We start from the raw sequence: 13,658 nt of genomic DNA, 5'->3' as shown, positions 1-13,658 counted from the left end.
GTTGTGGTGGCGTGGAAGGCAACGGGAGAACTGAAGGTGAACCAGGAAGGAGAGGCAGAAAGCGGCTCGGCTTTAATTTGCAGACCAGTGATTGCGTGAAGAGTTGAGTTCTGCTCCCTGTCACTTAATCTCTTCCCTTGGCGGCTTGTTAGCGTTTGGCAGGCGCGCGGTCTCTGTGCTGAGAATACTCTTGCAGCCAACACATTAAAGAGGGAAAGAAAGAAAGAAAGAAAGAAAGAAAGAAAGAAAGAAGGAAGGAAGGAAGGAAGGAAGGAAGGAAGGAAGGAAGGAAGGAAGGAAGGAAGGAAGGAAGGAAGGAAAGAGGTAGTTAAACCAGCACCTTCCGCTACATTATACATCACTTTCTAATTTCGCCGGTGTGGTCACAATTCAGAAACTGACAACGCGACGCTGTTCTTTTAAAGGACAAATAGCTTTGACCCTTCTGGGCTTCCCTCTGGCAATTTCGCTCGCCAGCCCCCTCCATTTACGCACACACACGCGCGCGCGCCCCACCCCATCTCAGTTGGCAAGACACAAAAGATCGTACTTTCCCCCTTTCCTTTCACGGTAAAAGGTGTGTGGGTGGGGTGGGGGGATCTCTCCGGAAAGCCAGCATGGAGCTGGAGCTGGAGAAAGAAAAAGGCACACCAAAAATGTATAGCGGGTTCTGCTGAGTTTTGTTGGTGTTTTTCTGAAGCCAATTAGCCTAATAATGATGATGACAATAGTCAGAAATAAGGGGGATGACACTCTGACATTGCAAATCCAACAAAGGCCCTTCACTTTCTTTTTTTAATCTGGCAAATAATAAACCTTTACTTTCATCAGGCATACATTATTCGTTAGGATCCACAATTCCTTCCTTTCAAGTATTTCCCTTTTTAGTCACATACAGGGTTATGCATAAGCTATCGATGCCGCAGTTGGTGGGCATCCTGCCCTCTTAGGCTGGAGAAAAAAGTCCTTCGGAGACCAAAGTTCTCGATTATTTCCCCCTGTGGTGCAAAAATCACATCTTCTTCCTTCCCTCCGCCTTCGTAGACGCGTCACTTGGCAAAGTCGTCCCCCGCCCGCCCACCAAAGAGTTGCAACTCTGGTACTTTTTTCCACAGAGAAGAACGAAACAGAAATCCTTCCATTTTTGTTTCGTTTCTGTTAGAATTTTATTTCACAGTTCCGTTCCCTTCCTCTGTCAGTGTTCCATTGGCGTCCACTGCCCGCAATTAAATAAACACGCTATGGAAGTTCTTTGACCGGCTGGGGTGAGGGAGGGTGTCTCTGGACAAGAGTTGAGGGGTGGGGTGGGGTGGGGTGGGGTGAGGTCGAGTGGGGTAGGGGAGAGCAGAGAAACCTGAGATGAAGCTTTTTATCTGGTCAAAGGGACTTCTTCCCGCTGATCCAAGGAGACCGAGGAGGCCTTGCTCAGCACCGAGGGCGTGAAGGTGAGGAACGAGTCAGTCCTGGTGGTGGCGGAGCAGCTAAAGTCCGAACCCGAAGGCCTTTGAGGCAGCCCGTTGGCCTGGCTCCCGTGGCAAGCCAGGCACGAGCAAGGGCTCCCTCCGGCGCCGCTCAGTCCGTGCGTTGGGCCGGCGTAGAGGGAAGGGTGTCTAAAGGCGCACAGAAGTTCTGGTCTGGGGTAGGGGTGAGAGAGGACCCGGAAGGTGTCCAGAGGTCTCAGTGGGGAGCTGAAGGGGGCGGCGGCCGCAGCAGAAGCCGAGGTGGCCCCCAGGCCCATATGGGAGTAGTAAGGGAGCGGCAGGTGTGACGGGAACGGGTAGGGCAGGTTGCCGGTGGCCGCCGCGTGGCTCATCATGTAGGTGTAGAAAGCCGGGTCTGCCGGGTGGGGCCAAGTCATGGCCAAGCGCTGCCTCTTGTCCTTCATCCGCCGGTTCTGGAACCACACCTGGCAGAGAGACAGAGAGAAGAACCACAGGAAGCTCTTTAAAATCCCGCAAAAAGAGGGAGCAAGACTGCAATCTTCACGCGCGCCCGGTTTTTGCTCTGGAAGGAGGCTGCATGCTTAAGCAAGCTCACTTGGCCTCAGAGAACTCTGTCCGGTCAGAGTTCCGGCCCAACGGGTCTGGGGTTGCAGCAGGAACCTATAAGCTTGTCTAACTGGGCCTGGGATTGTGTGTTGACCACTGGACAAAAGGACAACAATAAAACCTAGAGCCTCGATGGTATTTAGCAATCCACCAAAGGCCTCGTGAGTTTTGTTGCAACACAGCACTATCGTTTCATCTCACAATATTAACTGGTTTTCAGCATCCACTTGCTGAATCGCCCTTCCAACGGCGGGGCGGGGGGGGGGGGCAGGTAGCCCTCTTGGCATTCCCCGGAGTATATATTTAAATATAAAATGAAAAGTGTGCGTGTGGGGTGTCTGTGAGCTTGATCAACTACATCCAATGATGGAGTTTCACGGTGACTATTTTTTTTTTTTTTTACTACAGTGCTATTATCGTTGCTACAGAACTGCCTCCCTGCTGCATTCCCGTCTGCCTCTCCTATCCTGCCCGCTTTTCAGCCTTTGCAACATGCACCCAGTATGTTTGGAGCTATATGAGGAGACGGGTGCAAGCCACATCCGCTGAAATTGAAAGGAGCCTCACTGCTTCCAGATGAAACCAACTTGTATCCTTGACAGCCTTCGGGTGTGAAATTTCTTTTGTGCCAGTAGCTGCGTCCGCAAATAGTCTGCCATCCTTAGACTGTGCAGTGCTTATAAATTGAAACAGACGCACAGACTCCCCAGGAGCTATGAGATGAAGGAAGGGGAAGAGCGCAGCCAAATCCTGCGGCTGTTTGCACTGACGGAAGTCCCATCGACTTCAAAGGAGCTTAGTCCCAAATAAGTGTGCATAGAATGCAGCCAGATATCCAAGGCAGTGCATTCTATAGAATACAGCCAGATAGAATGCAGTGCTTCTATCCTATTTAATCCCACTCATGTCAGATCCCATTCTGTACTCATTTACTTGGGAGTAAGCGCCATTTGTTTCAGTTGCCAAAGTTGGAAGCAACCATTTTACTCGGAGAGGAGGGGAACCCTAAAGGATCAGTAGCCTGGCAGGTACCATGGGGACCAACTTTGAAACATCTCGAAGTCGTGAGCAAGGCTACTCGCGAGTTGGGGACGTTTCAGTCGACCGACCGTGGTTAAAAGCTGCTTTTGGATTAATTTCAGTGGACTCCGAAATAAGTGGTGCGTAAACTGCAATGCTTGCACACTTATAAAAGCTTTCGTCCTACACACCGTTGAACTCAATGGAACTTACTTCTGAGCAGGCGTGTATAGATCGGACCGCGCTGTCGGAGTTACGCCTCTCCCAAAAGTACACAGAAATAAGCCCATTGAGTAAAGAACGCGAGCAGGTTTCAGTGAAATTGACAAGCTACTAATGCGGATTGGGATCTCCACTCTGTACGCATGGAAAGGGGGTAATCGCCCTGCCTTAAAAGCTCTTGAATGGCAGCTCCAGTAAACTGCCATCGGACTTAAATCAGCGCAGGGGAGCCTTGGCCGGAAGTCCCCGCAGGGGAACTTTGCTGCTTGGCTGTAAGCAAGCGTGGGGCAGGGAGGACGTCTCGGCCGTTGGGCAGACTGTACATGCGTGACATTGTGCTGGAACCTTGAGATCCCCGCTTGCGATCCTACCTTGATGGTGGTTTCTGGGAGGTTTAAGGCGGCCGCCAGTTCGCACCTCCTGGGCCTGGAGACGTAGTTCTCCCGGTAGAACTCCTTCTCCAGCCGAGCTATCTGCTCCCGGGTGAAGGCCGTGCGGTACCGGCGCATTTGATCGCTGGCGCTGCAGGCCAGCGATCCTTGAGAGCCCCCTCCGCCGCTGCCCCCGCTGCCTTTAGGGGGGTCCCCTCCGCTGCTGGGGCTGCCCGCTGAGGTCTCCGAGCAGTGTCCTGCAAGGGCAAGTCGAGAGGAAGACATCGAGAGAGAAAGAAAGGCAGCGGGGCTCTGCCAACCTGTGTTTCCTCCCCCCGCTTAATTTCTGATTGTCCACTTTCTCCCTCCCAGTTTGGAGCCCCTGAGAACTGGGGCTGGATGCCTACGAACACAAACTAGCCCATATTTAGTAACCGAATAACTGGAGAGACCCGAAAGACTAGTTAGATCAACAGCCTAGTTACCTTATTAGGATTTAAATAGATGGGCAGCCCAGTCCCAGACACCTTTACTCAGGAGTAACTCCTCAGTCAGTTGGACTCTATGGGGAGTATTATCTCCCGGGGCTGCGCACTTACTTTGAGGGTAAGTGGGACTGAACTCGTGGGGTTTTCTTTTGAGCGAATATACCTGGGCTCGGGTTGACTGACTGTCTTTAGGTGTACATTAGACTTACTTGGAAACAATGTCATGGAAACATGGAAGGCCCCTTGAAATTAGTAAAAACTATTATTATTATTATTATTATTATTATTATTATTATTATTATTATTATTTCAAAGCAGGTGTTTAGGTATGACTACCCAAAGTATTTAACTCCTGGATGGCAGTCTGGTTCCTTTCTCTTTTTTGTGTTAAGGGTGCAATCCACTTACCCGAGAGTAAGCCCTACTGGCCATAAAAGGGTCTTATTTGGAGGAAACATGCCTAGGATCGCTCTGCGCATCGAGGTTTACTCCTCCGGTAAAATTCGCTGAAAGCCAATCACATTTCCTTTTGTGTTTAGCATCTGGATTACAAGGCCGCATTCCCGCGCGCGCACACTGACATAATTTACACCGAAAAGCGCTGGCCAAACCGTGCCACTATACCCGGACACGTTTGTTGGTGGTTATTATTATTTTTATTAATTATTATTATTATTATTATTTAATCGGGATTGACATCGCATTGAACAGAAGCCAGAATAGGTTTCTGATGGTAATCCCAGATGTTATTTAGATCTAAGGAATGCACACCGGTTTCCATGTAAACGCTTCACCATCCCTAGTCACTGGGAATGGGGTAGAAGCAGAAAGTAAGGGGAGCTTTTTTTCTTTGGCTCATTTTCCCCAGCACCTGCAGTGGGAAATAACTGGGAGGAGGGAAAGAAGTATCAAAGAGGCCTCATTCGAAGCCTACTGCTTTTTTAAAAAAAAATCCTACTTCTGGAGTAGCATGTGAAATCCCCCAAATCATCTGCTGAAGTAGGCTGTAGTTACACTAAAGTTTGTGCTATAATACTGTAAATCTGTTCGACGTCTAGGTGCCTCTTTGTTGTTGTTGTTGTTTGGCCTGCGACAAACCAACGAGGATAGCCTTTCTAGAGACCCTCTAGAAAGGATCCACACCACACAGAGAGACACACAGAGACCTGAAAGGAACAAATCCCTCAGGACAGTGATCACAGGGGAATGGACTTTCAGTACAACGTAGATAGGATAAAGACGTTAAGAGACCTCTCTGACACCACCAGGTGATGTTTCCCTTCTCTGCAATACAAAGGAGACCCTCCAAATGCTATGGGGGTCCTTAGCGTCCATCTCTGAGGCCTGTTGTCTCTGTGCGCAGAGGGAAGTGCTTGCCAAGGCGATAGCCACCCTCCCCTCCATTTGTTGGCCTCTGATAACCGTCCTTTGCCATACATGACCATAACTGGCAAGTGAGATGGCGGAGTCACCTTTCTTGTGTAATGGCCCCCACCTTCTCCCCGCAACAACAACAAAAACACCCTTCTTCCTTCTGGCAATGGAGATGAAAGGAACCTCCAGGGCCAAACCAGAGCTCTCCCTCATTCCAACACTTTCCCAGAAGATATTTAGGGCTCTGGGGCTGAGGGGGTGGGGTGGGGGGTGCGAGTGATGGTGGGAGGGGGTGGCGAGAAAGAGTCCGTGGTCTCGGCCTGTGTGTGTGTGTGTGTGTGTGTGCTTGCTTTCAAATGCAGCCAGTTCTCATTGTGCCCTGAATAAGACCGAAGGCAATTAAAGCCCTGGGACCATTTCCGAGCTGGCGCCACCGAGACACGGAAGTGACAAGGCAATTGGGACATCGAACCAATGTGCAAAGAAAAGGACCTGAGTACTGGGCGCTGGGCAGCAGGGGCGTCAGCCCCCCCCTTTTTTTCTTGCGGCTGCTTCGGGGCTCCCGCAGGCACGCTGCATCCCTGCTAGGGGAAAGGCGCGCGCCCGCAGCCCCAAAGAGCAACTTGCAAGCCTGGCCAGCAGGCGCGGGGTTTTTCTTTTGATCTTGACCAAATCCCGGAAAGTTCTCCTTCTTTCCTCCTTCCTTGGGGGTGGGAAGCTGGGGAGCCCAGAGTACTATAATCCTGGGTAGGTGTGGGCGCAAGGATGGGGGCGGGGAGGGGAGGGGGGTCTTGCTATGCCCTGGAACAGGAAAAGCTTCTGGGAGAATTCATTACAATAAAAGTCTGGGCTGCAGGAGGGAAATCTGCAAAGGTCATAATTCTCTGTTGCAGCGAGGATGCGATTTCATGTCCCCCATTAACACGTCGTTAGACTTCAAAGCGGGAGATGTGTGTGGGTTATTGCAGATGTCTCTCTGCGGGCAATTAGAGATACCAGGGGACCCCCAAGCCATGGCTCTACGGATCCTGGAAAAGGGAGAAGGTGGGGGGGGGGAATCCAAACCGAGGCAGCAAACATCATCAAAGCCCCTGAGCCAGATCAGATGGTATATGGCAGGCTGCCTCCCCGACAGCCCCCCACTAGCCCTTAAGCGCTTTGGGGATCGGGTTGGAAAGCGGAGACGCAGCCTGCTTTCCAGTACCAGGCGCTGACTTTCTGCTCCTAAGCTCCAGGGCAGATGGGATGGCCGGTCCTGGGAGGCAACCCGGCCGGCCTGAGCCCAAGGACCAGAGACTGGGAGGCGGCAGGAGAAAGGGAGGGGTTGGGGTACCTTTGCCGTGCTGGTGGTATTCCGTGTTGCCCGTGGCGCAGTCCGGGGTGCAGCTGACCTCGATCTCCTCGTAGAAATCCGACTCTGTGTCCGAGCTGCTCTGCTGGCCTTTGGCGGCCAGGCGGTTGAGCGGGGGCTGCTGCCCGGCGGAGAGCAGCGCGGCGGCCGCGGACCGGCTCTCCGGGACCGTCCCTGTCGCCGGGAGCACTTCCACCTCCTCCTCCTCTTCTTCCTCCTCTTCATCCTCCTCTTCCACCCTTCCTCCTCCTCTTTCCCGGGAGGGCAAGGGTCCAGACCTAGGGCTGTGGCAACCTCTATGAATCATCTTGTCCTGCGGCTCTGGACCGGGGCTTCCCACGGCCTCTGCCAAGCTGGGTGCCCTCTTGGCTACTGCCAGGGAGCCAAGTTGACCTCCTTCCAGAAACATCACCATCTCCTTCCTAGTTTCCATTGTGCTGCTCTTTTAAATAAAGTCCGGATTCTCCTCTCCCCCACCCCACCCCACCCCAAGCCCCATCCACCCTCTTGCGCCTTCTCTCCCTCTCCCCCCCCCCGGGCCACCCCACCCCTTCTTCCCAGCAGACCCTCTCCTGCCAATGCAGAAAGAGAGAGAGAGAGAGAGAGAGAGAGAGAGAGGGAGCCGCGAGCGGTGGTGAGCCGGGGGGTGACCTTGTGATGCGAACGCTCCACTGTGCAGCGGCGGCTCTGGGAGGGATCTCACCATTGCCCTCTTCTTTCTAAAGCTGTCATCCCTTAATGGTGCAATCGTCATTACAGTACCTCTGGTGACGCCACTCACTTGATTGCCGGGGGATAAATAGAAACGTCTGCCGGCGAGGAAGATGAAAGGAAGAGCCGGAGAGAAGAGTTAAAGGGGAGGCGGGGTGGGGGTGGGGGTGGAGGGGGTCGGAGAAGGGAGGGGAGAGATGAGAGATGTACCAGGTGTAAGAAGCGCTTGGGATGGATGCGAGAGGCAAGTGTGAAAAGGGAGATGGCGGATGAGATCCAACTGCAAAGCTGCGTTTCTTTTGAGTTCCTCAGTGGGAGAGTTAAGTAACCTTTCGATCTGATTTGAATATCTTTTTTTTGGGGGGGGGAGAGGGTAGAACTGCCCCTTTGATCCACGACGGCTGAAAAGTGCGAAGAAGACACACAATTCCCTCCTCTCTCATTCCCGGGAAATTCTTTATTTTATTCTTTACAGATCGGACGGCTCGAAAGTTGTGCTTGCAAGATAAGGACCCATTCGTGAATATTAGGCCACTTGTTCTGGTTAACATATGCCACCTACCCCGTTTATAAAGCACTATTTGATTTCGAGTCATTCGGGCCATCTGGTTTGAACTCGAGAATTGGTGGCAATACTGATAGACAGGCAAGCAGTTTGATTGATGTCCTAAGTACTTTCCATTCTTATTGTCCTTAATGATAATTTATTTCAATCACTATCCTATATATAATTCTTTTTTTCCCTCGCCCTCCACAGGATCAGAAGATGCTTTGATAAGCTTCAACCCGACAGAAATAATCAAGCGGCAGGTTATTCAAATTTCAAGCGACAGAGCAGATATTTGTAGCGCAGAGGCAGGCGGGCTTCCGGCTTTTTGGATCTACTTCGTTTGTTTGTTTGTTTTGCCCAAGATCTACCAACCAGAGCCATCTGCAAACAAACAAACAAACAAACAAACAAACAAACAAACAACCCCCCCTCACAGAATTGTTGAACAAGGTGACTCTGAGCCCTTTTATACAAAAGTCCCTGCCTAGCTAATTGTCTTCATTTCCGTCCCTTAATTTGGATTAGACAAGTCATATAGGTTGTTGCCATTAATACACAGCTGGGTGTCGGAAATTTTTGCTGATCTGCTGTAAATCAGAGATCTGCCAGTAGGTTCAGATCCACATTCTGTCTCCTTTTATAAAATATAATCAGGAATGTGTTGTGGACGTCAGTTTTTCTTGCATTTTTGTGCAGTCATTTAACATAAGTAATCTTTTCAATGTATCCCTCCTTTTCCTGCAGTCAGAAAATCTGTTTGTTAAGTAATATCAAATGACCGCTAAACCATCCCTGGCAACTCTATTACCCTTATTTTCAAAGAATGTTGGTTGCGCTGTAATGAACCTTCAATCAATGTTTCCAGTCTGGTAAAGAATTTATGGGCATTTTTGAGGGTTTTTGTAGAGACGCAAAACAACAAAACGCACAAAGGCAAATACACACTCCCTCCCCCTTAATAATTTCAAGAGAAAGGGTTGGGTTGAAGGATCGTAAATGGGGATGGAAGGAGGGGTGAGTGTAAACAAGTAAGCAAAAAAAAATCTAGGATCTGTTTCCAGTACAAAGACCAGGGTATTATTTCTGAGGAGGACTAGAAAACCATGTTATGCTGAGGAACTCCCTGGACAGAACTGCCGTAAGTAGCACATTTTACTTACTGTGGAAATGTTACGTTTTAATTACTCCAGATGCGTTCTTTGTTTCTATGCCTCCGTTCAGTAAATCTTCGTGAAATTATTAGACATAAAGCTCAACAATTTCGGTTTGGCTCTGAGTCAGTAAGGTTTGGACAGCGCCCTTGTTGCAATCCTAAACGCACTCACCTGAGAAGGTAGGGGGTGTCTCACTGGCTCTCAAGTCTTTAGGATCGGGGTGCCAGTTGCGCTGAAAGCTGACAGACACTCATTCCAATCCTAAACACAAAGCAAAATATTTAGCAGGATAGTAATATATGTATATAGGGGTCCGTTTCAATACGATTCGTTTGTTGTAAGTGGTTTGTGGATGGAGCTGCGACTATAATCAGCAAGATATCGACATACTCAAGGCGAGAGGCTTAACACCCCAGTCTTAAATGTATTAAGGCCAAACAAAAGCCACATTCAAATAAATGCGAGGCTAAATACGTTTACTCGGTAGTAAGTCTCTCTTTGTTGAATGGGATTAAACTCCTTGTTAATTAATGACTTTTATAAGATCAAATGGGTCGTCAGAGGCATGTTCCATAGCTGATTATCCTCTGCGAACATTGTTGTAGTTGTTGTCGATTGAGAAAGTTTGGGCAGCCTTAAGTCCTCCTTGGAGAAGTCAAGGGGGATGGAGAGGAAGAACGTGCAGGCTTTTCCTGAAATCAAGAGAACTGAAACCGCTGTTGATCTGGGGTACCATCTGGGGAGGAGGGGTCTTCTACTACAGGGGGCCTCCGCCCCTCCAGTCACACGCGGGAGGAAGTTAGTGATGAGCAATTGACTTTTTAACGCCCACCATGGGAAAGAAGGAAAGACTGGGAAAAGACACACAGAGGGAGGGAGGGAAAGAGAGAGCTCCAGATCTCCTCCCTTAAACTGGGTCTTCCGTGTCACATCCAAAGCAAGGAAGCGCGAAAGGAGCATGGAAAGTCCCTTCCCGTAAACAGCTTAAGAGAGTCTTTAAACTGCTGGGAGAAAGGAGTTAATTCAGAGCCTAATGATTTCCCGGGGCAGGGGGTTGTTGGCAAACTGACAGGTTATTTTGTCTGTGGCGAGTTGGCACCGGCTTTGCTTGAGAGGGGAGGAGTTTTCATACTGGCCAGACAGGAGGTTCCCCTCCTTTTCCTCCTAGGGCGTATACTCAATTAGACCCGGATTTGTTAACACCCTTTAGTCAGTGAATGGGTGGTAGTGAAAGCGGAACATCAAGTGATCTATTTTTTTCACCCCTACTTTAAATCCGCCATAGTCACGGTTTAAATCCGCCTCCAGTCATAGCCAAAAATTAAGGGTAAGAGTTATTCCGTGTTCATTAACACGGAACAGAAGAGTGAGGGTTCTGCGTGGCTTCTAAGTCGGGGCTTTTGAGAGAGTAGAAGGTTTCCCACACTCTTTCTAAAGAGGCTGATTGCTTAGGGCAGCTCGCCTCTTTCTTCCTCTGTGATAGCATCCCGCCTTATCCGGGATAGAGACGCTCCATATTACAATAAGGGTACATTAAGAAGAACAGTAACACCACATGGGATAAATTCTGACGAACCTCCCTGCCCCCCAGCGCTGATTATCTCCTGACTGGTGGGCGACTGAGATGAAGAGAGAGAGAGCCCTATACCAATCTCGGTCCAGCCCCGCCAATGTAAATTGCGCGGCTGGCTGCTTTGAAATGTGGGAAGGGAAATGCTTCCTTGGTTTTTCAAAGCCTTTGCATCAGTGGGCGATGCCTGCGACAGAATACCTTTGGCGGATCGTCTTCAAACCGGTAGTGTAATTGCAGGCAACAGGAAGCAATGAGAGGGAGGAGAGTCTCGGGAGAGGCCCTTAAACTGGCAGTCCTATCCTTCTCCAGCAGCAACCCCCCCCCCTCTCCCGGGCCATTAGTGGGATGATTCTAACCAGATCTGCTCCCTGACCCGGTGGAATTACGTTATATAGTGAGATTAAGTGATCTGATAAGCCTCCTGAACCACAGAGCCTACCTTGAAACCTGAAGGCCGACTAGAAATGTTTGTCGAAACGAAAGTGCCTGGTCACTGCGCGTTAAAGACTGGGGCAGATCAAATCCCCGGCAGACCTTGACCTGAGTCCAGGCTAAACGCTGATGCCAAAGAGCCCCACTGAGAACTTATGAATGATCTGTTAAGCGTGGGATCAGGATCTCAAGAGGTTCTTCTTCCCTTTGAAATTGGGTTGTGACCTCTCTCTCTTTCGCTCTCTCCTGCTGTACAATCCCACAGGATGTCTACACTCGGAACTCGTCCTCGTTGAGCTCGTGGGGATCTTCACTCAAGGAAGCGCGTACAGGGCTGCAGCCTAGATCCATGTCTTTACTTTCTGTCTACCACCTCTCTCTAGTAAGTCCCTAAGCGTCGCCATTTGAAGCCGCTCTTCACATCACAATGATGATCCAGCCAAAGTGAAAGTAAACGAGATTAAGAACTTCCTTTTGTGCTTGGTGCGTACAGTGGTACCTCGGGTTAAGTACTTAATTCGTTCCAGAGGTCTGTTCTTAACCTGAAACTGTTCTTAACCTGAAGCACCACTTTAGCTAATGGGGTCTCCTGCTGCCGCCGCACCGCCAGAGCCCAATTTCTGTTCTTATCCTGAAGCAAAGTTCTTAACCTGTTTCTGGGTTAGCTGAGTGTGTAACCTGAAGCGTATGTAACCTGAAGTGTATGTAACCCGAGGTACCACTGTATCTAAATAGGAAATATATATCTATTTATTCAGTTCATTCATTGTAGTTGTACCCAACCCGTCCTCCAATAAGTTCGGGAGAGTGTGCATTGAGATGTTTGGTTGTGGTGTCTTCCTTCCTTTTTGCCAGGATCTCTGAGGTTCCTTAGTGAAATTTAGTGAGTGCCTCCGGGTACTATTAATCTCCTCTCGATTTTGAAAACACCCACACATATTCAGATGAAACACCCAGGTGTAAAGTGCCCCACTTCAAAGGTCCAGAACCGTCTGCTGCGTCCACCCCGGAGCAAATCCTTCAAAGACGACCAGCGCCCTCGCTCAAAGTGAATGACAACCCAACTGCCGCGCGTCATCCTCAACATCACCTATTGAATACAGAAAATTGCCTGGAAAGTCAAATGTAATGTGCAGAATATAGAATCTGTTTTAAACGTTTCTCTTTCTATCCTTTTCTGATCTCCCTTGACTCTTGGAAAGGCGCCATAAAAAGATTTAAATAAATAATTTGTTTCTTCAGCGTTCTAGGAATCTGCATAAGGAAGAAGGCTGGACGCTGGAGTGATATTTTTGTTACCGAAGCTGTAGATCAATGTTAAAAACACTTAATAAAAGAGCCTTCGCAAAAATGCAAGTTTGAATATATTTCATTTGTGTGTATTGTGTTATTGAGAATTCCCAAGAGACCCAAACTTGTCAAATAATAATGTTCATTATGCTGAATCATCAGTAACTAATTTTGGATTTTCCTATATCAGTCCCCTCCCCCCACATTTCAAACACAACAAATACAAATGTAAAAAAGGCTCTACTGTCTCCTGTCTCTGATCCAACCCACAAAACGTCAAAGAGCTTGATTTGAAAGAGAATCAGATTTAGCAAAGCAGAAAGCCTAATTTGTTAATGGATGCTATTAACTATAATGACGTAATTATCGCTGTTTTATTAAGTCTATTTTTACGACAGTGTTAGAGTTGAAACGCTGCAATGAAGGAAATAATCGGAGCATTTATTCTTCAGCTCTCTAGAAAGTCAACTCTGCAAATGTTTTTGAGACAACGTGAACCTGGAAAAGGCAATATGTGCATATATGTGCGCATATATTTTCGGTATTTGGCTATAAAATGGACAGAACAATTTGTGTGTTATTAACAACATCACATTTGGTTCTTTAACTCACAGTCGAAAACAAATGGTTTTAAAAAATAATAATGACCCAAGCAGGAAGCAATTCAAACCATATTAAATGGCAGAAGGGGAGAAGAGACTGAGCGGTAGCTGCAATGATGAAAAAAAATGCAAACAACACTTTATTATTAACATTTATTTATATAGCGCCATCTATGTACGTGTCTCTGCACACAATTAAAGTAAGAAATTCCACACCAGGGGCATGGAATCTAAACACATAAGGAGACTTCTATGATTAATCTTGGTAGGCAAAGACGAGGTGCTTCATGTTATCACTCTTACATACAGAGTATCTTGCCATTTTTCAAGTTAATCCAATCCAAGTCTGCCAACAGGATGGTTGCAACGAAGTCAGATTCAGAAGAGTCCTGTTACCCTTCCAATATTCAGTGTGAAAGTGCACTGTCTCCGAAGGCTGTCACGCCTCAGGGCTATAGGAGACAACACAGTA

At 48.6% G+C, this 13,658-nt stretch overlaps 1 protein-coding gene and 1 long non-coding RNA gene across 2 annotated transcripts; one reads left to right on the top strand and one right to left on the bottom strand.

The window, feature by feature from the left end:
* Positions 1-781: 781 nt before the first annotated feature.
* Positions 782-7,379, bottom strand: EVX1 (even-skipped homeobox 1). The gene is made up of 3 exons (XM_028750978.2): positions 6,857-7,379; positions 3,662-3,918; positions 782-1,906 (listed from the first exon to the last, which is right to left on the bottom strand). Exons 1-3 carry the CDS (start codon positions 7,305-7,307, stop codon positions 1,370-1,372), a joined length of 1,245 nt encoding a protein of 414 aa, XP_028606811.1. The 5' UTR covers positions 7,308-7,379; the 3' UTR covers positions 782-1,369.
* A 391-nt stretch (positions 7,380-7,770) lies between these two features.
* LOC114607627 (uncharacterized) lies at positions 7,771-12,650 on the top strand. The gene is made up of 2 exons (XR_013394830.1): positions 7,771-9,273; positions 11,560-12,650. It is a non-coding gene; the product is annotated as an uncharacterized LOC114607627 (long non-coding RNA).
* The last annotated feature ends 1,008 nt before the right edge of the window (positions 12,651-13,658 follow it).

Source organism: Podarcis muralis, chromosome 12, assembly GCF_964188315.1.
Source record: "Podarcis muralis chromosome 12, rPodMur119.hap1.1, whole genome shotgun sequence".
Classification (NCBI taxonomy): Eukaryota; Metazoa; Chordata; class Lepidosauria; order Squamata; family Lacertidae; genus Podarcis; species Podarcis muralis.
Note: the sequence above shows the minus strand (reverse complement) of the source record. Positions and strands in the feature narration are given on the sequence as shown.